This window comes from Salmo salar, chromosome ssa01, assembly GCF_905237065.1.
Source record: "Salmo salar chromosome ssa01, Ssal_v3.1, whole genome shotgun sequence".
Lineage (NCBI taxonomy): Eukaryota > Metazoa > Chordata > Actinopteri > Salmoniformes > Salmonidae > Salmo > Salmo salar.
In genome coordinates this window covers 125,417,505-125,443,620 of record NC_059442.1, presented here as the reverse complement: position 1 = coordinate 125,443,620, position 26,116 = coordinate 125,417,505, and the positions used below count along the sequence as shown (strand labels likewise).

General features: G+C 43.3%; 1 protein-coding gene across 2 annotated transcripts in view; it reads left to right on the top strand.

Annotated features, from left to right (window-relative positions):
- The first annotated feature begins 7,041 nt into the window (after positions 1-7,041).
- Positions 7,042-26,116, top strand: part of sardh (sarcosine dehydrogenase) — an 88,887-nt gene continuing 69,812 nt past the window's right edge. Inside the window, exons 1-7 of one of the 2 annotated variants that reach the window (XM_014125677.2) lie at positions 7,042-7,337; positions 11,982-12,136; positions 13,947-14,121; positions 14,737-14,915; positions 19,030-19,209; positions 23,971-24,094; positions 24,430-24,530. In XM_014125677.2, coding sequence (XP_013981152.1) covers positions 11,987-12,136; positions 13,947-14,121; positions 14,737-14,915; positions 19,030-19,209; positions 23,971-24,094; positions 24,430-24,530 — 909 coding nt within the window. In that variant the 5' untranslated portion in view covers positions 7,042-7,337; positions 11,982-11,986. The remainder of the gene's footprint in view (positions 7,338-11,981; positions 12,137-13,946; positions 14,122-14,736; positions 14,916-19,029; positions 19,210-23,970; positions 24,095-24,429; positions 24,531-26,116) is intronic. The other variant, XM_014125682.2, reaches the window with a different exon arrangement.

Here is a 26,116-nt window from a genome sequence, read left to right as displayed (position 1 = left end):
GTGCTCATGCGTCTTTTCACACTGAACAAAAATATAAATGCAACATGTAACAATTTCCAACATTTTACTGAGTTACAGTTCATATAAGGAAATCAGTCAATTGAAATAAATGAATTAGGCCCTATTCTATGGATTTCACATGACAGGGAATACAGATATGCATCCGTTGGTTACAGATATCTTTAAAAAAAGTTATGGGTGTCGATCAGAAAAGCAGTCAGTATCTGGTGTGACCACCTTTGCCTCATGCAGCGCAACACATCTCCTTCGCATAGAGTTTATCAGGCTGTTGATTGTGGCCTGTGGAATGTTGTCTCATGCCTATTCAATGGCTGTGCGAAGTTTCTGGATATTGGTTTGAACTGGAATACGCTGTTGTGCACGTCGATCCAGAGCATCCCAAACATGCTCAATGGGTGACATGTCTGGTGAGTATGCAGGCCATGGAAGAACTGGGACATTTTTAGCATCCAGGAATTCTGTACAGATCCTTGCTACACGGGCCATACACTACCATGCTGAAACATGAGGTGATGGTGGCACAATAATGGACCTCAGAAAATTGTCACGGTATCACTGTGCATTCAAATTGCCATAGATGAAATGCAATTGTGTACATTGTCCATAGCTTATGCCTGCCCATACCATAACCCCACCACCATGAGGCACTCTGTTCACAACGTTGACATCAGAAACCACTCACCCACACAACGCCATCTGCCATCTGTCTGCCATCTGCCCGGTACAGTTGAAACAGGGATTCATCTGTGAAGAGCACACTTCTCCAGCGTGCCAGTGGCCACCGAAGGTGAGCATTTGATAGCATCATGGTATTTTGGTACACCAGAAGTACACTCATTTCCAATGGGACGCTCCGTTTGCCTTACAGCAATGTGTTGCAGAGGCAGTTACAGTGCGTTCTGTGTGGTGCATACGTTGAATTTATTGAATGTATGCATCAGACTGTATGCGTAGACTGCTTGACACAAATGGTCGGTGAATGTTGAACTTTTATTGCACCCATATCCAGATGATGCTGCGCACCATTTTGCTCAATGACGCTGTCGGTGTGATCAAGGCGTAAAACCTTCACAAACTGCTACAGATGCACCATTGAGAGCATCTTGTCGGGCTGCACAGCAACTCCACCGTCCGCAACTGCAAGGCTCTCCAGAGGGTGGCGGAGACACCCTAATGCTTCACCAAGGCACACTGCCTGCCCTCCAGGACATCTACAGCACATGGTGTCACAGGAATGCCAAGAAGATCATCAAGGACCTCAGCCACCCGAGCCATGGCCTGTTCCCCCCCCCCCCCACCATCTAGAAGGCAGAGAGAGTACAGGTGCAACAAAGCTGGGACCAAGAGAATGAAAAACAGCTTCTATCTCCACGCCATCAGACTGTTAAATAGTCACCACTAGCTGGCCTCCGCCCAGTACCCTGCCCTGAACTTTAGTCACTGTTACTAGCCTGCTACCACCTGGTACTCTACCCTGAACCTAGAGACTGTTGTCCTGTGTACATAGTAATTGAACACTGGTTACTTTAATAATGTTTACATACTGTTTTACCCACTTCATATGTATATATTGTATTATAGTCAAGGCCTATCCTATATAACTACTGCTGTACACACCTTTTCTATTAATTTACTGCCCATAATGTCTATACACACCATCATATAGTTTACTTTTATATTTATATTCTGGACTCTGACATTGCTTGTTCTAATTTTGGGATTTGCATGTATTGTTTTGTATGGTCAGGTATTACGGCTCTGTTGGAACTAGAAACATAAGCATTTCCCTATAGCCGCTATAACATCTGCTAAATACTGTATGTGTTCTCAACCAAAAACATTGTATTTTATTTTTATTTGATATCCACAACTCTGGAGGGTGCACACCTTGTGTAAACATCTCCCAATAATCTCCCGTACTCACAATACTGGTGTATTAAATACAATACACTATAGCCTACACCTTTAGCCTACACAATACAGGTAATACAATGCACAATACACTATAGCCTACACAAAGCAGGTAATACAATGCACAATACACTATACCCTACACAATACAGGTAATACAATACACTATAGCCTACACCTTTAGCCTACACAATACAGGTAATACAATACACAATACACTATAGCCTACACAAAACAGGTAATACAATGAACAATACACTATAGCCTACACAATACAGGTAATACAATACACTATAGCCTACACCTTTAGCCTACACAATACAGGTAATACAATACACTATAGCCTACACCTTTAGCCTACACAATACAGGTAATACAATGCACAATACACTATGGCCTACACCTTTAGCCTACACAATATAGGTAATACAATGCACAATACACTATATCTTACACAAAACAGGTAATACAATGCACAATACACTATAGGCTACACAAAAAAGGTAATACAATAAATAATACCCTATAGCCTACACAAGTACACAAGACAGGTAATACAATACACAATACACTATAGCCTATACAATACAGGTAATACAATATTTCCATTAGTTCTTTGCTTCAACTACTTCCCACGGTCTTAGCATATTCAGCCATTTTGTTATGATTATTCAGTCATGTTATGAGAGTGGCTGATGGTTTGGTCCGGGCTCTGCATGGTTTGGTCCAGGCTCTGAGAAGAGGAGGGGAGGAGAGAAAAAACAGCTGTGGCCCCTGCTGGGGGCCTCTCCTGCCATGTGCAGGGTTAACCCCATCCCTCATCAACCACACACACACTGCTCTGCTCTGGCTAGCAATATATATATATTGCTAGCCAGAGCAAATCAAAATCAAATCAAATGTATTTATATAGCCCTTCGTACATCAGCTGATATCTCAAAGTGCTGTACAGAAACCCAGCCTAAAACCCCAAACAGCAAGCAATGCATGTGAAAGAAGCACGGTGGCTAGGAAAAACTCCCTAGGAAAAAACTCCCTTGAAAGGCCAAAAACCTAGGAAGAAACCTAGAGAGGAACCAGGCTATGAGGGGTGGCCAGTCCTCTTCTGGCTGTGCCGGGTGGATATTATAACAGAACATGGTCAAGATGTTAAAATGTTCATAAATGACCAGCATGGTCTAATAATAATAATCATAGTAGTTGTCGAGGGTGCAACAAACACGTCCGGTGAACAGGTCAGGGTTCCATAGCCGCAGGCAGAACAGTTGAAACTGGAGCAGCAGCACAGCCAGGTGGACTGGGGACAGCAAGGAGTCATCATGCCAGGTAGTCCTGAGGCATGGTCCTAGGGCACAGGTCCTCCGAGAGAAAGAAAGAAAGAGAGAAAGAGAGAATTAGAGAGCATATTTAAATTCACACAGGACACCGGATAAGACAAGAGAAATACTCCAGATGTAACAGACTGACCCTAGCCCCCCGACACATAAACTACTGCAGCATAAATACTGGAGGCTGAGACAGGAGGGATCAGGGATGTCTCCAACCACCAACTTACCGTCCTAAGACAAGGCCGAGTATAGCCCACAAAGATCTCTGCCACGGCACAACCCAAGGGGGGGGCGCCAACCCAGACAGGAAGACCACGTCAGTGACTCAGCCCACTCAAGTGACGCACCCCTCCCATGGACGGCATGGAAGAACACCAGTACGCCAGTGACTCAGCCCCTGTAATAGGGTTAGAGGCAGAGAATCCCAGTGGAGAGAGGGGAACCGGCTAGGCAGAGACAGCAAGGGCGGTTCGTTGCTCCAGCCTTTCCGTTCACCTTCACACTCCTGGGCCAGACTATACTTAATCATAGGACCTACTGAAGAGATAAGTCTTCAGTAAAGACTTAAAGGTTGAGACTGAGTCTGCGTCTCTCACATGGGTAGGCAGACCATTCCATAAAAATTGAGCTCTATAGGAGAAAGCCCTACCTCCAGCCGTTTGCTTAGAAATTCTAGGGACAATTAGGAGGCCTGCGTCTTGTGACCGTAGCGTACGTGTAGGTATGTACGGCAGGACCAAATCGTAAAGATAGGTAGGAGCAAGCCCATGTAATGCTTTGTAGGTTAGCAGTAAAACCTTGAAATCAGCCCTTGCCTTAATAGGAAGCCAGTGTAGGGAGGCTAGCACTGGAGTAATATGATCAAATTTTTTGGTTCTAGTCAGGATTCTAGCAGCCGTATTTAGCACTAACTGAAGTTTATTTAGTGCTTTATCCGGGTAGCCGGAAAGTAGAGCATTGCAGTAGTCCAGCCTAGAAGTAACAAAAGCATGGATTAATTTTTCTGCGTCATTTTTGGACAGAAAGTTTATGATTTTTGCAATGTTACGTAGATGGAAAAAAGCTGTCCTTGAAACAGTCTTGATATGTTCTTCAAAAGAGAGATCAGGGTCCAGAGTAACGCCGAGGTCCTTCACAGTTTTATTTGAGACGACTGTACAACCATCCAGATTAATTGTCAGATTCAACAGAAGATCTCTTTGTTTCTTGGGACCTAGAACAAGCATCTCTGTTTTGTCCGAGTTTAAAAGTAGAAAGTTTGCAGCCATCCACTTCTTTATGTCTGAAACACAGGCCTCTAGCGAGGGCAATTTTGGGGCTTCACCATGTTTCATTGAAATGTACAGCTGTGTGTCGTCCGCATAGCAGTGAAATTTAACATTATGTTTTCGAATGACATCCCCAAGAGGTAAAATATATAGTGAAAACAATAGTGGTCCTAAAACGAAACCTTGAGGAACACCGAAATGTACAATTGATTTGTCAGAGGACAAACCATTCACAGAGACAAACTGATATCTTTCCGACAGATAAGATCTAAACCAGGCCAGAACTTGTCCATGTAGACCAATTTGGGTTTCCAATCTCTCCAAAAGAATGTGGTGATCGATGGTATCAAAAGCGGCACTAAGATCTAGGAGCACGAGGACAGATGCAGAGCCTCGGTCTGACGTCATTAAAAGGTCATTTACCACCTTCACAAGTGCAGTCTCAGTGCTATGATGGGGTATAAAACCAGACTGAAGCGTTTCGTATACATTGTTTGTCTTCAGGAAGGCAGTGAGTTGCTGTGCAACAGCTTTTTCTACAATTTTTGAGAGGAATGGAAGATTCGATATAGGCCGATAGTTTTTTTATAATTTCTGGGTCAAGATTCGGCTTTTTCAAGAGAGGCTTTATTACTGCCACTTTTAGTGAGCTTGGTACACATCCGGTGGATAGAGAGCCGTTTATTATGTTCAACATAGGAGGGCCAAGCACAGGAAGCAGCTCTTTCAGTAGTTTAGTTGGAATAGGGTCCAGTATGCAGTTTGAGGGTTTGGAGGCCATGATTATTTTCATCATTGTGTCAAGAGATATAGTACTAAAACACTTTAGTATCTCCCTTGATCCTAGGTCCTGGCAGAGTTGTGCAGACTCAGGACAATGGAGCTTTGGAGGAATACCCAGATTTATAGAGGAGTCCGTAATTTGCTTTCATGATCTTTTCCTCAAAGAAGTTCATAAATGTATTACTGCTGAAGTGAAAGCCATCCTCCATTTGCGAATGCTGCTTTTTAGTTAGCTTTGCGACAGTATCAAAAAGAAATTTCGGATTGTTCTTATTTTCCTCAATTAAGTTGGAAAAATAGGATGATCGAGCAGCAGTGAGCAGAGCAGTGTGTTTGCATGCATATATATATATATATATATGTTTTATGGTCACATGCAGTGAAATGTGTTGTTTTACAGGGTCAGCCATATTAGTACAGCGCCCCTGGAGCAAATTATGGTTAAGAGCCTTGCCCAGGGGCACATCAACAGATTTTCACCTTGTAGGCCAGGTATTAAAACCAGCAACATTTCAGTTACTGGCCCAACACTCTAATCTTTAGGCTACCTGGCACTAGGGGATAGAGATGCACGATGCGCATCCCTCCAGGGGTGTATTCATTTGGCCAAATCTGTTGCAAAACGTTTTCCTTAAACGGATTTTTTTTTTACGAAACGGGGAGGGACCTACCTGAATTTGCCCGAAAGAATCTCGTCTTGCTCTGTTTACTTCCGTTTGGTTCATAAACGATAAACGGTTTCTGTAATGAATACACCCCAGGAGTCACAAATTATCCTTGCTCAAACAATTAACCTTTATTTTTAGACGGTTACTTAGATGGTCAAATAAGGTGTACAAAAAGTTAAGTGTATTTAAGTGACAACTATATATTTCAAGATAGGCGCTAAAAGGCAAATATGAATGAAAAAGCTGGTTGAAATAATGTATGATAATTTCGTTGCAAAAGTGTTCCAGCAGTTGGTTTCGCACGCTCTCAGCGGACAACATTGTATCTTCATCCTTACTTCTTGTCCTCGAATGTTTCAGTGCTGATTAGCCAACATTGTACTCCTGAAGTTGTCTGTGATGATCTAGCCTCTACAGAGATATTAGAGAAACGAGACAGGAATCCCATTGCAATGAATGACGAGCATTTAACGCTTCACCCATCAGACTGTAGAATCGCTTTCAATCCCTTTTCAAAATCAGGGTATGAGTCGAAAATAAAATATTTGTAATGTTGTACTTGTTGTGGACGAAATTCATGCTAATGTTGAGTTTTTGAGCTAGCGCCCAATTGAGTATGGTTAAATGCACACAATAATGTGATTTTTGTAGAAGGTCAGATTAATATAATAGTTCGATTAAAACGTTTAGATGCTTTACAAAAACGATTTCCCTAATAATCCTGTTTACATGGTCACATCTGAAAGCAGGCTACCTGATGGCACTCTGATAAATGCAGAAAATAAACGTTCTACCACAGCGACCATGTTATTTTTGGAAGTATATCTGATTTTGAGTTCGGACATATAAAGTTTGTATGTGAAAAGTACTTCTAAGACTCATACATGGGTTCCAAACTCACTCCACTCATGCTCGAGGCTCATTTGACTGCAAATATATGATAGAACGCTCCAATAGGATCTCGCTAGCAAGTGCTTGGCTCTGCCAACTTCCTCTTTGTTCCGGTCACTATGATTCATTTGCTCCCATTTGAAACGACAGGCCGTGGTCTATCTTGGGTTAGTTCTAAAAATCTTTGTTAACAAGGCGACACTCCATTTTAACTCCTCCTCCACATGTACTGGATCGGTTGAACAGTGCAGAAGACAATCTCACTCGAAAGTTTTTTTCTACGTTTTAGGTTAGGGGTGATCAAACTGCTGCCACCGATAACCACGCTTTGAGCTCGGGCTCAGACACCACACGGGCATTTTCGAGTGAGTTTCATATAAACGGTCTCCGGCTGTATGCTTTTCCCCTCTTATTGCATTTTTTGGGGGGATCAACTTTAATCAAGAACAGAAGCGTATAGGAGCAAAGTAAGTGTTTGCGTGTAGGGGAGCACACAACACCGTCAATTTACTTTATATTACACAACGGGTGGGTCTAATCCCGGATGCAGGTTGGTTAAAACCGCATTCCAGCCTCTGTCTATTCCACAAATTACCACCGGCTGAAACTATGACGTTGAAATGCCTATGTCCTCTTCGATTTGACTGGGTAATCAATTGTCACATCAACCAAGCTAGACAATTTGTAAACTTGGTCTCCAGTGTAAAACGCATCTAGACATTATCTCCCATGTATTTTAGACTAGCACTTGGCTTTCAATAGCGGAGATTTGTATAAACCTTGCTGACTGTCTCTGACATTTACAACATTGTTTCAGTATTGAAATTCGATCTCCAGTTGTATAGTTAAGCAATAAGGCTCGGGGGCGTGTGGTATATGGCCAATATACCAGGGTTAAGGGCTTTTCTTAGAGTGCCTGGAAACAGCCCTTAGCCGTGGTATATTGGCCATATACCCACTAGCGGTTCTGGGGGAGGGGGCAGGGGGGGGGGCAGTGCCCCTGTGACAACAATTTTGGACCCCCTTGTGGCCCCCATAAATGTGGAGTATGAAATCATTTTTACATAACTCATTTTTGCTATCGTTCTTTTTTTACATCCATTATTAGACAGTGGCAACTCGGAAAACACTATTTTAACCCACACATTTTCTAGAGGGACGGCTTTAGGCGGAACACAACAGTATCGTACCACATGCATCTGCATTATGAACATGGTCTTTTGCCTGCTAATGCCTACAATGCAGTGAAGAAAACGATATGACAACAATATCATATAATGTAACTGGCCCCTCTAACAGTACAACTGGCCCCAGCTTGGCCCCCCCTCAGTTGAAATGGTCTAGAACCGCCACTGCATATACCACAGACCCCGCGGTGCCTTATTGCTATTGTAAACTGGTTACCAACGTAATTAGACCACTACAAATAAATATTTTGTCATATCAGTGGTGTATGGTCTGATATACCTCAGACAATCAGCATTCAGGGCTTGAACCACCCAGTTTATAATTGCATATATACCTTTCTGTATAGTTTATTGCACACACACCGTAGGCTACAGCGCATCTAAGTGTTGGCCTACCAAATGTTGTCGAATGTTTCATTGGCATGACACGGAGTATAAGGAAAACCGGTATCAGATTTCAGGCTAACAAATTCAGGCTACATTGGTAAAAATATTGACTCTGTTTACTTGCGAAGGCCTATTTGGCTAATAACACATCAAACTCAATTGGAACATTTTCACTAGGCTATTCCATTTAGACAAAAGTGAATGTTGTTTCTGTGGATGCACTATGCAGTGCTACAGGAGCTCCCATTAGGGCCCCAGGTAAAGTATTGGTAGCTGCCAATGGCCCTCTGTTTAAATCCAACTTTATTTAAAGTGCATTTTAAAACGCAACACACTTTACAGTAAAACAACAACATTCAAGAGATACAAGAAAAACATGTATAAGGGCTGTAATGTCACTACTGTTATTAGTGTGTCCAGGTTGAGTGATTCTATTGACAGGTACCTTTCAGGTATGGGGAGGATGAGTTCTCCACACTCTCTTGCTTTGACCACCATGTGACAGAAAGAAAACAGCTGAGCGTAACAGTATGCCAGTGGAAGGGAGGACAGTAGCAGGTGACAATTCAGTTGCAGCCATTCTGTAACATATTTGGTAACAGAATGACACATTTTAATCATTTAATAAATCACAAACCAAGTTATCAGTTAAAACACTAACAATACTGAACAAAAATATAAACGCAACATGTGAAGTGTTGGTCCCATGTTTCATGAGCTGAATAAAAAATCCCAGAAATGGTTTCAAATTTGTTTACATCCCTGTTAGTGAGTATTTCACCTTCTCCTTTGCCAAGATAATCCATCCACCTGACAAGTGTGGCATATCAAGAAGCTGATTAAGCAGCATGATCATTAAAGGTGCACCTTGTGCTGGGGGCAATAAAAGGCCACTCTAAAATGTGCAGTTTTGTCACACAACACAATGCCACAGATGTCTCAAGTTTTGAGGGAGCTTGCCATTGGCATGCTGACTGCAGGACTGTCCACTAGAGCTGTTGCCAGAGAATTGAATGTTTATTTCTCTACCATGTTTATTTCTCTACTTCTCATTTTAGAGAAGTTGGTAGTACGTCCAACCAGCATCACAACCGCAGACAATGGGTAACCACGCCAGCCCAGGACCTCCACATTTGGCTTCTTCGCCTGTGGGATGGTCTGAGACCAACTACCCGGACAACAGAAACAATTTATGAACAAACTGTCAGAAACCGTCTCAGGGAAACTCATCTGCATGCTTTTCGTCCTCACCAGGGTCTTGACTTGACTACAGTTCAGCGTCGTAACCAACTTCATTGGGCAAATGCTCACCTTCGATGGCCACTGGCACGCTGGAGAAGTGTCCTCTTCGCAGCTGAATCCCGGTTTCAACTGTACCGGGCAGATGGCAGACAGCATGTATGGCGTCGTGTGGGCAAGCGGTTTGCTGATGTCAACGTTATGAACAGAGTGCCCTGTGGGAGTGGGGTTATAGTATGGGCAGGCATCAACTACGGACAACGAACACAATTGCATTTTATCGATGGCAATTTGAATGCACAGCTATACCGTGACGAGACCCTGAGTCCCATTGTCATGCCATTCATCCGCTGCCATCGCTTTATGTTTCAGCATGCTAATGCACGGCCCCATGGTGGAAGGATCTGTACACAATTCCCTAAAAATGTCCTAGTTCTTCCATGGCCTGCATACTCGCCAGACATGTCACCCATTAAGCATGTTTGGGATGCTCTAGATTGACATGTACGACAGTGTGTTCCACTTCATGCCAATATCCAGAAACTTCGCACAGCCATTGAAGAGGAGTGGGACAACATTCCACAGGCCACAATCAACAACCTGATGAACTCTATGTGAAGGAGATGTCTCGCGCTGCGTGAGGCAAATGGTGGTCACACCAGATACTGACTGGTGTTCTGATCCACGCCCATACCTATTTTGTAAGGTATCTGTGACCAACAGATGCATATCTGTATTCCCAGTCACGTGAAACCCATAGATTAGGGCCCAATGAATTTATTTCAATTGACTGATTTCCTTATATGAGCTGTAACTCAGTAAAATCTTTGAAATTGTTGCATGTTGCATTTTATGATTTAGTGTAATTGGTATTAGCTTAAAAATATTTTCTATGTGGGGTTTTTTGTAACAGAATGACAAGACACTAGGCAATATTTCTTACATTTACAGAAGGCAAAACTAAATATAAATGTTTTATTATTAATTATTCCACATTTTTAGGATGGAAAATGTATATATGCCTTCATTTCTAAAAAAAATATACTCTCTTAGCTTCCAGTAGTATATTTTTTGGCCAAGGTCTTGATTTTCAGAGTTTGGTGGATGTGTAACTTGGTTGGGTAATAGAAGATATGGGAATCGTTAAGCTCTTTCCCCTCTGCCATTTTCCTATCCGTCAGTCAATGGTGGTTTTGGTCCAATGTCTCAGTGTTCATGTAACCAGACAAGGATGTCTCTGATTATTGTGGAAGCCCCCCGCACCTCTCTGATTCAGAGGGGTTGGGTTAAATGCGGAAGACACATTTCAGTTCTACAACTGACTAGGTATCCCCCTTTCCCTTTACTAGCTGTAAAGTCTGACATAAGAGATTGGTCTATGGCTACATTTACATTTTAGTCATTTAGCAGACGCTCTTATCCAGAGCGACTTACAGTAGTGAATGCATACATTTCATAAAAAAAAATTCTCCGTACTGGTCCCCCGTGGGAATCGAACCCACAACCCTGGCGTTGCAAACGCCATGCTCTACCAACTGAGCCACGAGGTTTGTTGACATTGAGTATGGAGGATGCATTAAAAACGGCATCCTATTCCCTACATCGTGCACTACTTTTGACCAGAGCCGTATGGAACCCTTGTCAAAAGTAATACACTATATGGTGACATTTGGGACAAAGAATTAACACTTTTTCTTCCCAGATGTGGATAGTCAATTCCATGCAGCACAAAGAGAATCAGTGACATGGCTTTGGCCCGTGACGTTTGTTTACATGCTGCGCTTCACATCGAGACTGGCGTAATGGTTGTCGTGGCACAAGGTTCATGAGCAGATTCCGGCTCAGGTTGGCTCTGTGGTATGAGTCAGACATCTGTATCGTCTTGCAGGGATGACTAGGACTCACGCGCACGCTGTTGCTCCACCGTCCCTGCAATAGAGCGCGTGGGTCCTTATTCATCTCCCTATTCATTTTCCTTAGCCGAGAACGACCCCCTAAAGCACAGGCGTCAACCGCATTCCACAGAGGGCCGAGTCTCTATGGGTTTTTGCTTTTCCCTTGTACTTGACTGATGAATTAAAGTCGCTAGTTAGTAAGGAACTCCCCACACCTGGTTGTCTAGGGTTTAATTGAAAGGGAAAAACCAAAGACCTGCAGACACTGGGCCCTCCATGGGATAAGTTTGACACCCTAAAGGGATGTGCTTTTGACTATATTGACTGTCCGTCTGTAGGAGGCATAGCTCTGGTAGCTGCGTAGGCAGGCCAGAATCAGACCGATATGTGTCTCTGTGTGCAGGGGCCATGGCCTTCCTGGGGACAGCAGTGAGGAGGGTGGCTAGCTGCCGTCCGACCATCTCCCCCCTGCGCCGCTCTGCCACCACCTCCCGTCGCTACAGCTCCAGTTCAGAGCCCACCACGGAGAAGAGCGTCCCCTACGAGAATGTACTCAAGGTCTGTGTGATGGTTTTTGTGTCATCCTCTATGGTTATGTCCGAAATGGCACCCTGAACCTTAGTCCCTATCGGCCCTGGTCAGAAAGTAGTGCATTATACACTGAATATACCAAACATTAGGAATTCCTTCCTAATATTGAGTTGCCCACCCTTTTACCCTTAGAACAGCCTCAATTTGGCGGGGCATGGACTCTACAAGGGTGTCGAAAGCGTTCCACAGGGACGAAAGCATTCCCCATGTTGACTCAAATGCTTCCCACAGGTGTGTCAAGGCTGGATGTCCATTCTTGATACACACGGTGAAAGAACAGCTAGCAGGAGCTCGTCTGAGCGGTTGGCTTCTGAGCCCTCACCTGCTATGTCCAGTACTTGTGCTGATTCAGACCCTCTACAGCAGTGTTTCCCAAACTCGGTCCTGGGGACCCCAAGGCGTACACTTCTTGGTTTTTGCCCTAGCACTACACAGCTGATTTTAAAATAATCAAAGCTACATGATGAGTTGAATCAGCTGTGTTGGCAAAAACCAAAACGTGCGCCCCTTTGGGCCGCCAGGTCCAGGTTTGGGAAACGCTGCTCTATGGGACGTTTTTATTCCTTTTCTTCCTCACCACCACAAATGAGGCACACACACACACACACTTCAGGTATTTATGATGGATCTTGTAATAACTTGGGATCTTACTTGTTGTGGTTATTTCGATGTTCGCACAACATTGACATTCGTGTTACTGTCGACAAAAAAAAGTCCTCAGAAACCGTACTCTTTCCGGACGATGATAACACTCTGACCTGAGTGGGCGGTGCAGTGTCCAGATGCACATTTCCAAGCGCTCTGATTGGTTTGGAATGGCAGCGCTAGGATTGTTGCGTAACCCCTAAGTTAGACTGAGCAGCCAAACTAATCGCATTGCAGTTCTTCACAAACCGGTGCACCGACTACCGTACCTCGTTCAAAGGCACTTAAATCTTTTGTCTTGCCCATTGAATGGCACACATACACAGTCCCTGTCTCGATAGTCTCAAGGCTTAAAAATCCTTCTGTAACCTGTCCCCTCCCCTTCATCTACACTGATTGAAGTGGATTTAACAAGAGACATCTATAAGGGATCATAGCATTTAACTTGGATTCACCTTCACCATGTCAGTCTGTCATGGAAAGAGCAGGTGTTCTTAAGGTTTTCTGTACTCAGTGTATAGCGTTTTATTTATGTACGTTGCAAGGCCGTCAATGTAAATAAGTATTTGTTTTTAATTGACTTGCCTGGTTAAATAAATACATAGGTTAAATGAGGACCACAATGATCATGTGTTTACAGCTTCTGCCCCAAGCATTAGACTCCTGAACATCTAATCAAATGGCAACCCAGACTATTTGCATTGCCCCCCCGCTGCCCCTTCTATGCTGATGCTACTCTGTTATCATCTATGCATAGTCACATGAATAACTCTACCTACATGTACATATTACCTCAATGAACCGGTGCCCCCGTACATTGACTCTGTACCAGTACCCCCCTGTATATAGTCTCACTTGTTATTTTACTGCTGCTCTTAAATAATTTATTTTTTATTTAACACTTATTTTTCTTAAACTGCATTGTGGGTTAAAGGCTTGTAAGTAAGCATTTCACTGTAAGGTCTACACGTGTTGTTTTCAGTGCAAGTGCCAAATAACATTTTTCACTCAACAATTTGGTACATGTATTTGTTGTTTTATTTCATATAAAAAATAAAATCTAATAAGAAATGTAGTTTTACTGTGTGTGCCTTTAAAAAAAAGGATTCTATTTAAACAAATCTCATGGTAGGTGGAGGGTGGCAGTGGGCCTACCAAGCCCCTTCCCAAGTCAGCAGAGGCTGTGGTAATCGGAGGGGGAAGCCTGGGATGCCAGACCGTCTACCACCTAGCCAAGATGGGCATGACCAACGTGGTCTTGCTAGAGAGAGACAGACTGACCGCCGGAACCACCTGGCACACAGCAGGTAGGTAGTACCCACCTAAACACCCAGAAACCTATCCGGGCTGTGGCTTTTGCTACTATGGATTCATTAATGTGTAGGGTTGTTTTGTAAATGGATCCATAATGTATATCAGTGTTTTTTTTTAAATCCTGGTCCTGGGGACCCAAATGGTAATATGGAGGATGTATTCAAGGTAATGTCACATTAAATGCCAATAGAAAAATAAATGCTTACAGATTTTTTTCACTTTTGGTTACTTGACGTAAATCGCATACTCTATGAAGTGACGGGGGCATTCTTATGACATTGCCGGCAGTAAAATTTGAGCTCAATTTCCAAAAAGACAAGTTCTGTAGCTTTCGAGTGATATGCCACCGAAATTGACAGTGGGTAAAGCACTGCAGACCCGGTACTGGGTCCAAAACAACCATGCAGTTTAACAGGTTTTAAAGGAGAAAACTATAACCTCTGGGATTGTTAAAGGGGAGTCTAATTGGGTGGAAAACACATTTACTTACATATTAGTCTCCCTCTCCCCCCTCTGTCTGTCTTCGTCTCTTTCTTTCCCTTTTGGTCTCTTTTTCTCTCCTGCTCCCTCACTAATCATCACCATCTCTTGTGGTGTCTCTGTCCCAGGTCTGCTGTGGCAGCTGAGGCCCAGTGATGTGGAGGTGGAGCTGCTAGCCCACACCAGACAGGTGATCAGCCACGACCTGGAGCAGGAGACCGGTCTAGAGACGGGCTGGATCCAGAACGGAGGCCTCTTCATCGCATCCAACAAGCAGAGGCTGGACGAGTACAAACGCCTCATGTCGGTACGCTCATACAGGACCAGACTACACTGGACTGGGGTCTTAAGTTAGACTGGTTGGGGTAGAGGTGTCTCTAACAAGCAGAGGCTGGACGAGTACAAACTTCTCATGTCGGTACGCTCATACAGGACCAGACTACACTGGACTGGGGTCTTAGGTTAGACTGGTTGGGGTAGAGGTGTCTCTAACAAGCAGAGGCTGGACGAGTACAAACGCCTCATGTCGGTACGCTCATACAGGACCAGACTACACTGGACTGGGGTCTTAGGTTAGACTGGTTGGGGTAGAGGTGTCTCTAACAAGCAGAGGCTGGACGAGTACAAACGCCTCATGTTGGTACTTATTGTAGACTGGGCCCTGCTGCTCCAGACTGGACTCAACTGAGTGAACTTGTATAACTTGTTGGGGTAGAGGCTGGGTACTGTACCTATGGGCCTTACTGGTCCAGACTAGACTGAGTAACCTACCTCTCCAGCGAATTCAGTAAATAGGCCAGAGGTAACTTGCAGTGTGGGTGTGAGATGAAATACCCAGTTTGATTTTTATTAGGATCCCCTTTAGCCGACAGCTAGTCTTACTGGGGTTCGACATAACGAAAAAGACATTCGACAATAGACTTTACAATTTGCATGCATTTAAAAACATTGTGTGTGCGTGCATCTATCAGTTCCACATACATGTCAGTACATAAACACAACAAGTAGGTCACATGGGGGAGAGGCATTGTGCCGTGAGGGGTTGCTTTATTTGTTCTTTGAAACCAGGTTTGCTGTTCACTTGCGCTCATGGCCCTGTAAAATACTGTCGGTTTCCTTGAATTTGTTCTGGACCTGGGGACTGTGAAAAGACCCTTGGTGGCATGTCTGGTGGGGTAAGTGTAAGTGTGTGTAAGTTGACTATGCGAACAGTTTGGAATTTCCAACACGTTTGTTAATGTTTCTTTTAAAAATGAAGTGACACAGTCAGTCTTTCCTCAACTCTTAGGCAACAGAGACTGGCATGCATAGTATTAATATTAGCCATCTGATTACAATGTAGAGCAAGACGTGCCGCTCTGTCCTGGGCCAGCTGCAGCTTAACAAGGTCTTTCTTTGGAGCACTTGACCGTTTTGCTTATTGCACAAATAATCTCAATCAAATCACACAACACCCATATGGGGCAGGGGGAGACAAGTTAGCAAATATAGAGGATTTATGAAATGTAATATTGCAGTGTCAACATTTCAGTCTTTGAACTAGGGAAATTCCATGGTAACAGAATTATGCTCAGACTTAGATTTCACTTTTAAAATGTATGCCAAACAAAAAAATGATTGCAAAGCTAGTCCTACTCCAGTCTCCTTTTCAGCTCATTTACTTAAGGCATAGCTCAATAGGTGGTCCAGGTATTCTCATGACATAGCACATTTTTCTTCAAGCAAGGGAGGCAGATGACATCCCAAATGCCCTAATCCTTGAAGTTAGCAGTTGTGTATACATTTTTTAAACAATGTTGTAGCAAGCTCAAGGTTGTGGGGTTTCCCCATCACCAAGTTCAATAACAAAACAGGCACCAGTAGCCCAAATAGAATGCGAAGGGGAAGTTTTAGGGATTTTGGTACACGGGGAATTCACCAACCACCTCAGTCCACAAGCCATCTCTTTGTCTGGTACACGGGGGGGCGTAGTCCAAGTCACAACGTGCAAACACACAGCTCTCACGCTCGTTTCTCTCACCTCCTCTGCCCTTTTGTGCAGGCTGCTTCCCCCTTTATCCCCAAACACTCCCTGGTTTAACGAGTCAGTCTTGCCTTGTTGGGGCAGGAAGTCCATATAAGGCTTGCGGGTGGAGCCAGCGATCTGCAAGATATCTCCTCAATTACCAGCCCCCTCACCTCTCCCCGCCGGCTACCTCAATGTCTTTAAAGAAACCATACAACTCTTTGCATAAGGAGGACTTAACAATTTCCACTGAACATTGTGCATAGAGTTGTATTGTTCATTTAACTTTGCAAACATTGATTTTTGTTTTCCATACATTTTAAACTGAAAAGTCTGTTGCAGTTGGTTTTTAAAATTATTATTTTCCCTTAACGCAACCACCCCTTCCCTAATTGGAGTAAACTAATGGACAACAATACTTAGGCTTCCACTTCCAGCTACATAAACTTCACAGACAGTATATTTTTCATTAGTTGTCTTTTTGTTTGTTTTTAGTCCCAGCCTTCAGCTACCCTCAACCCCTCACATCTATCTCTGAAGACCATCCAGTTTTGATTTCTAGCTGGAATATATTTTTCCGCTGTGATTCTTCACAAAAGTTCCTAACCTTTCTATTCTCATAGTTTCTACAGATAAAAAAACTTAGCTAAGAGTATTATTATATTATTGATCGATAGACTGTCACCCAGCTGTGCTCTTGGCAGAGTAACTCCAAGTAAATGTTGCATTTTTCAGCCTTTCCTGAACCTGTAACCAAAAACAAGCTACAAATGGGGAGTACCAAAACAAATTATCGGATTATTCTGTCTTTCCGCCGCAAAATCTGCAGAGCTGGAATGGTTGTATCCCCCATATATATAACGTTATATTGGTTTCAAGAATTTTGTATAATAATTTATATTGAAAAATTAGAAGATTTCTGGCGTCATTTTGTGTATCAGTTCATAAACCATGTGCCATGGAATCGGTACACAGAAAATCTCCTCCCAACTATTTTGCAACCTGTATAGTGCAGCTGTGAATTTTTTGGTCCTTAAATGACACTGGTATACTTTTTTTATTTAGCACAATTTTATTTAGCCTATTTTTGTCGTTAATGCAGGGCCAACAGACAAGTTCCTTCCCTTCTGCCCTTTCCACTTGCCTCTATTTTTGCGGTAATGCAGTCGGTTGTATTGGATAGAGCAGACATTTCCATATATTTTTGTTAACTGCATGTGTGTCCTACTTATGATATCATTTCCAAAGATTTTACCCTTTTTTAAGTATTTCCCCAAAATATAGTTTTTTATCAATTAGTATATTTGAGTTTAACCATAATATTTGTTCTAGTAAAGTGATATGTGTTTGCTCATATAATAAAAAAAATCAAGTTGTTAGATTTAGGCAGGGCCATAAGTAAATAGGTAAACTGGGATATGACTAAATAATGAATCAGGGTGATTTTTCTACAAATAGACAGGTAGCCAAATTAGATAAGATTTTGCTAACTTTCTATTAAAATGTATTGTAGTGACGTGATTTATTTATTTCGGGATATGACTACAGAGTATGTCCACTTCACCGTCGGACCATTTTATTGGTAAACTACACGGTAATGTAATGTCATCTTTTTTTTAAAAGATTTTGAGTTGAGTAATATGGTGCACTTGTCATTCGGTTTCAATCTAGAGAGGTTAGAAACATTATATAGATCCTCTGAGGCTATATACACCTTTTTGTTTTTAAGCCCTGGATTTCTAGGCCCCTGATATTATTGTTGGATCTGATTTTAATAGCTAACATTTCGATGGCCATAATGAATAGATATTCCGATAGTGGACAACCTTGTTTTACTCCTCTCGACAGTTTAATACTTTCTGAGAAGTAGACATTATTTACTATTTTACTCCTGGGGTTACTATACATAACTTTAACCCATTGTATAAGAGATTCTCCAAAATTAAAATAGTCCAGGCATTTATATATACATTTCAGTCATACTTTATTAAACGTCTTTTCAAAGTCAGCTATGAATACCAGGCTTGTTTTCCCAGATTTTTCATAGTATTCTATTGTTTCCTGTACTTGTCTTATATTATCTCCAATGTATTGTCCATGGTCTGATTTAGGATTAATAATATCCGACAATACCTTGTTTTAATTCTATGCATTTTGCTTGGTTTTTGGCATCGCAACACGGAAGTGTAAGGGCTCTCCAGTTTTTTTAGGTGGACTGGCTCTTTAAATTTACCATCTGGGTCCTGTTTCAGTAATGGTGAAATCAGACCTTCTTGCTGAGTATCTGAGATTCTAGCATTTTTAAGAGAGTGGTAAAAACATGTTAATAACAGACCTTTTGAGTGGAATTGCCATGCAAAATGGAAGTGTGGTGCTGTCTCACGAGGATGATGTAATTTATTGTTCTTCTCTCCAGTTGGGAAAGGTGTACGGTATTGAGTCCCACGTCCTGTCCCCCGCTGAGACCAAAGACCTGTACCCTCTGATGAACGTAGATGACCTCTATGGCACGCTGTACGTCCCCAAGGATGGCACCATGGACCCCGCTGGCACCTGTACCACCCTGTCCAGGGCAGCCACTGCCCGTGGTGCCACGGTAAAGATAACACTCACGCATGCATGCATACACAGGCTCATGGTCTTGTGATGAGTAAGCCTTGCCTGCGACTTCAGAATCAGTGTCACCCTCGGCCCAAGAGGGGAATCTCCTATTGGGCTAACAGGTTAAGATGTTGGTTTCTCCCACGGGAGACCAGCGTGACACGCACGCACACAAATATGCCAAGTTACTTAAGCGTTACATGGCTTGAGTATTGACTGTTATTTGCTTAATTTTTCTCTTCCCACTTGTGTACTATTAAAGATGGAAACATTATCTTGACACCGGCGTACAGTTGCACCTTTAATGGTCAGTAAAAGACATTGAGTGGGCTATAAACCTGCAGTTCCTTAAGGTAACAATGTTTTTTCTAGACAGCTCAGGGGCTGAGCTTCTGTCCAGTTTATCTGTGTTTTGTAGTGTAGGGAGGTCGGTGAACCCTGAGCATCAACTCGGCAGGGTCCAGTCTACTGTTCCATATTCTCTTTTCTGCTATTAGTGATAGTAATGAATATTAGACAGTAAAACCTTTAGATGGCCAGCAATAGATACCAAACTATGGCACTTTATACTCTGTTGGCACTACTGTTGGCATTGCTCCTGTAACACCCACTCACCTACTCTCAATGGCACAAAAAGCTCCTGAAGAATTCATCTCTATGCTATTATGGTTTTACCATATAACTATTATGTGATTGTATGTTATAACCAATGTTCCCTCTAAGCTGTGGACGTAGCTCCCCAGAGACTGCCATGCAGAATGAAAAATCAGCCCACGCAGAGAAGCACGAGATTGAACTTCACTCAACTTCCTAGAGTTTTCCCCATTAGTTAACACTATCAACTTTTCCCTTTACTGTGGGAATTGTGATCGAATTAATGCAATATTTGCCACCAAAACGAACTATGCAAGAGATTTTGTTGTAGGCAGAGCATATCGGTGTAGGATTCTATTGTATTGACAAGCTCTACACAGACCGGTGCGCCATAACCAATCTGAGCTGCAGTAGGCCTATATGCAAATAGACCATTGCCATATATGGATTTGTGCCATTCATTTTGAACTGGACTGTTTTACAGCATGAGCTGTCGTGATTATTATGCATTTGTTTTCAGATCAAAGCAAGAGCAGCATGTAGCCACGTGTGCTCATTTGTTTACATTCTTTGCTAGTTAATGATTTAGTAGCCCAGTTATTGCTAATTTGTTGTCAGCAATATGGGAGTGATTGCTTCCTATAAGAGCACAAAACGTGTAGATTTCTAGCCATCTCTGAAAAGCTAGTCTGGTAAATACCTTTATTGTATCTTAGAAGGGCAGTGTTTTATTTTGAGACAGGCTTGAATAAGCTAAGTAGCCAGTAGGCAAAGGGTAGCATAATTTGTCTGATTCTCTGTAATGATGGTATGGAAATAATAATGAATTGTGGTTTCTTGCATCAAAGAACACAACAAAATGTTCAGTCACCTCTTTGTCTGATAAACTGCATGTTTTCTTTTCAAAAGGCTCATGGAATTTAGGCCTAAATTGAACCCCATACATGGCTGCTAATGTCGGCTGAATGATAGAACCGCTCTTTCCATGTTAAAATGTTATGTGATGCATTTTCTCCATTGGTTTTTATAGTAGGCCACTCTGGTAGGCCTACATTATGATCAAATAGCCACAGTAGCCGACATGGCCACTGTTAAAACAGTAAATTAAAGCGGGTACAGCCTCATTGTTCAAAGTAAACGCGTGCCTGAAGATGCACAGAAATTTCACAAGGTTCAAGTTTGCACTCAGCAGACCTGAAATTGTCTCCGTGCTTAGAAATATTAGAGGGAACATTGGTTATAACATAATGGATCGTACCTGGCTCCACCAGGGGTCTAAAGGGGGATTAGCCCCCTCAGTTCAAACTTTTGCCCCCTTAAACTGTAGTTCTATATCCCTATATAAAAATGGCAAAAAAGTTCAAATGATTGAGTGACAGGTTGGCGCAAAAAAACTAAAATCTCCGCTGTGCTGTGTCAGCACAATGGACAGAGCGTGCCGCGGTGTGTCTGTAGGGGGGCTATGGAAAGCCACTGGGGTGGTTATGCATGATTCCTTTGGGTTTCCATAAAAGCAGGAAAAACCGCTTCTCATCTCTGTGGTAGACTAAATGAGTAACATGATACGCCTCCGCTTGTAATATTTGATTTAGATTTATAAGGGTCGAACTGTCTCCTTTCTGCTCCTCTGCTGTTCCTATGGGCGGTGCTCTGCAGGAGTGTCTGACCTATGATGGGATGTGTAAGGTTTTCATCCCGACATTGACCGACACTGAATTGATTATGACTGAGCGCTCTTCGGTGCCTGGAGAGAAGGTGTGCTGTGTCCTTTTCCCAATGCTTGGAGAGAAAATGACTCCACCGCAAATGTCCCTGGGTGTGGAACTTGTCACTGCTGGGGGGTCAGGAGACAACCCCAGTGTCCACTGTGCATCGTTCGGGAGAGAATGCTCCCTTACCTGCTTCAACAAAGGCCCATACGGGGAGGTTTGTGCCCTAACATCGCCAAAAGGTTAGTGGACAGTGTTTAGGGCCTGGGCAAAGTGTTCATCTGCTATGGTGTTCCTTTATTTGCGTTACCAACCTACATTCACCAAATGGACATGCCATGTTGGTCAATATGTATAATGTAGTCATTGCTCGGTTGGAATGTGCCATTCTGCCCTGCTGATACATGTCTATTAGTTTGGATAGTGTGGTTAGAAATACTGAACAGTAATGATTTTAGTTAAAGGGAAAATGACCACTGCTACGTTCTGACAATGTTTGAGGTTACTGCTTATGTGTGAAGAACATGTCTCCAGCATAGTTAATAATGTCCAGACCAGAATAAGGGGAGGGGTATGTGGTGAAGAAGCGCTATAGGCACGTCTCTCTCCACTATTGGGCACCGACTCCTGCCAATTTGTTTCATTGTGTCAATTTTTATCAATGCCCCGTGAAATATACACTGAACAAAAATATAAACGCAGTTGCAGCTCATATGGAAATCAGTCAATTGAAATAAATTCTTTAGGCCTTAATCTATGGATTTCATATGACTGGGAATACATATATAAATAAAAAGGTGGGGGCGTGGATCAGAACCAGTCAGTATCTGGTGTGACCACCATTTTCCTCCTTCGCATAGAGTTGATCAGGCTGTTGATTGTGGCATGTGGAATGTTGTTCCACTCGTCTTCAGTGGCTGTGCGAAGTTTCTGGATATGGGCGGGAGCTGGAAAAACGCTGTCGTACATGTCGATCCAGAGCATCCCAAACATGCTTAATGGGTGACATGTCTGGTGAGTGGTGGTGATGAGGTTATGGCGGCGGATTAATGGCACGACAATGGGCCTCAGGATCTCATCACGGTATCTCTGTGCATTCAAATTGCCATTGAGAAAATGCAGTTGTGTTCTCTGTCCTTAGCTTATGCCTGCCAATACCATAAGCCCACCACCACGGGGCACTCTGTTGACATCAGCCAACCGCCAGCTCACACGACACCATACACGCTGTCTGCCATCTGCTAGGTACAGTTGAAACCAGAATTCATCCCCGAAGAGCACACTTGCACACAGCGTGCCAGTGGCCATCGAAGGTGAGCATTTACGACGCCGAACTGTAATCAGGTCAAGACCCTGGTGAGGACAACAAGCATGCAGATGAGCTTCCCTGAGACGTTTTCTGATTGTTTATGCAGAAATTCTTCAATTGTGCAAACCCACAGTTTAATCAGCTCTCCGGGTGGCTGGTCTTAGACCATCCCACAGGTGAAGATCCTGGGCTGGTGTGGTTACACATGGTCGGTGGCTGTGAGGCCGGTTAGATGTACTGCCAAATTCTCTAAAACGACTTTGGAGGCAGCCTATGGTAGTGAAATGAAAATGTAATTATCTGGCAACAGCTCTTGTGGACATTCCTGCAGTCAGTATGCCAATTGCATGCTCCCTCAAAACTTGAGACATCTGTGGCATTGTGTTGTGTGACACAACTGCACACTTTAGAGTGGCCTTTTTCTCCCCAGCACAAGGTGCACCTGTGTAATGATCATGCTGTTTAATCAGCTTTTTGACATGCCACACCTGTCAGGTGGATGGATTATCGTAGCAAAGGATTAGTGCTCACTAACAGATGTAAAAATTTGTGCACAAAATGTGAGAGAAATGTTTTTTTGGGGGACCAACACTTTTTTTGGGATCAACACTTTACATGTTGCGTTTTATATTTTTGTTCACTGTGTATATTTGTCAATATTACCGTCATCTTTGAAACACCAGCGCTGTGAAAATAAATCCAACACTCGTTTGCACCTCTACCTACCTGCCTGCCTCCTGATGAATCTTTGTCCTTAGAACTGCTAGAAGGCCCCTATTTTATGCTGACACGGCGCAGCGGAGATACATTAGGCTACAGATTCCACGCCAACCTGTCACTTCGAAAGCACTCAATGAACTTTTGTTTATTGTGGTATAGCATGATATAAGCAGAATTCAATATAATTCCAATGCGAGAACCCCCCCCCCCAGAATTGTGCCCCCTCACCGATTTTCAACTGCCCCCTTAGTCACTTTATCCTGGCTCCGGGTCTGGTATGGATAAGTCTTGTTTCTGGTCAAGTCACACAGTCAGAAAAAACTCCTGGCGATAGCCATGAGTATTATAACTATAGATACGTGTGGGTATACAGTACATGGGGTTGTCTTTCACCTCATCTCTGATTGGCTCGCTCTCCTGTCAGGTGATAGAGAACTGTCCAGTGACGGGGATCCAGGTGAGCACAGACGACATGGGAGTGAAGAGGGTCAAGGCTGTGGAGACCTTCCACGGAACCATCCAGACCCCCGTGGTCGTAAACTGTGCAGGTTAGGACAGTCGTCTATCACAGCGATTCCCAATTATTTATTTTTTTGGTTACTGTACCCCAAATTACATTTTGCTCTGTCTAGAGAACCCACAAAGTACCCCCTTGTGCATTTTACCAGTAGGCATATGTTCTGGCCTCCTATTTAAGCATCTGGACGCTATTCAAGATCATTGAACCATTACAAAAAGCCCTTAACAAGAAATAGTGTTGATTTTGACGGCTCATTGATGAGTAGTTATTTAGGATGCAAGGTGATTTTGTAGGTCAGGGATTCTGCACAGTCGGACTGCAATGTTGATCTGTAGCACGCACTGTCTCTCTTTGCCCTGTCAGGAGTGTGGGCCACTAAGCTGGGTGAGATGGCAGGAGTCAAGGTGCCACTCATCGCCATGCACCATGCCTACGTTGTGACAGAGAGGATCGAGGGCATCCAGGTACGTCCATACGCACTCATGTTGCACGCGTGCCGCGCACACACAAACAGCACCATGCAGACATGGTGATCGAGGGCATCCAAGGAAAAGGAAGAGCCTGTCTTGTTTTTACCATTGTGTAGTTGTAATAGTATTACTTTATTGATCTCAACTTGGGAAACTGATTTATCACCACAAAAATAATCACTGTCAGAGGGTCAGTCCAGGTGACACGTGCTATTTGACCGGAACTTTGATCTGCAATATTATCCAGGTTGCTCATGCATGTCGTACTGCTGACTAGAGGGCCAGCTGAGGCTCCAGTCTGCTCTCGGTTGTCACTATCTGGCCAAGCTGCAAAGCTGGAAGTTCTACAATTGATCTTCTTAAAATGTTCAGCCTAACCTTAACCCCAACCACACTGCTAACCTTATGCTTAAGCCTAACCTTAAATTAAGACAAAAGTTTATTTTAGTTTTCATACATTTGTTACGATATGGCCAATTTTGACTTTGCAGCTTGGCCATATAGTGTGAACCAGTCCTTTCCTCTCTCCCACCACCAGGTCTCTCCAGCAGGGGGCACTGTGACACTGCAGGCCCCTGTCTTACTTCTTCCCTTCAGTGTAGAGCAGGTATTCCCAAACTGGGGTATGCGTACCCCCAGTACATTAGTGTCTAGTTTGAGAAACATACGCCTCACAAGTCCTCAACTGGCAGCTTCGTTAAATAGTACCCGCAAAACACCAGTCTCAACAGTGAAGAGGTGACTCCGGGGTGCTGGCCTTCTAGGCAGAGTTGCAAAGAAAAAGCCATATCTCAGACTGGCCAATAAAAATCAATTATTAAGATGGGCAAAAGAACACAGACACTGGACAGAGGAACTCTGCCTAGAAGGCCAGCATCCCAGAGTCGCCTTTTTACTGTTGACATTGACTGGTATTTTGCGGGGACTATTTGTCACGAACCGGCTCATAGTCCGTAACAAAAAGGGAGACAACATGGAGATCAGTTAATAAATATTTTGTTATTCCTTAAGTAAACTAAATACAGTTAACAATGGTGTGTGTGTGTGTGTGTGTGTGTGTGTGTGTGTGTAATCAGTAGTGTAAGTGAGTGGTTGCGTGCATAAATGTGATAATGAGGGGTGTTCAAAAAGGTGCCAAAGCAAAGAAACGGCCACAAAAATACCACAACCAAAATCTATAAGTGTCTGCATGGAGTGAGTCTCCTCAATGAATGGGGAAGTGGTGCATTTATCCTGGGACACACCCGGGCCCAGGTGTGTCCCATGTCGCTGACGACCCTCCCATCTCCGCCCGCCGACCTCCTAATAAGGAAAACAAGAGCAAAGAGAAAGAATACGGCAGACACCCCCCCCCCATAAAACCGGGGACCAACAAGGACCCCGGAAATCCATACCAGTCACACAAACAAATTGACCCAGCCTCTGCGTTCCAAATTGACCCAGCCTCTGCGTCCCAAATTGATGAGGGGGTACGTGTTCACACTTCCACTTGCCCAGCCAACCTCGTCCTCCCCAGACCTCAGCAACCTTTGTGCACAGGAAGCAACCTTTTAAGAGGAAAGAAGAAAACGAGACCAGAA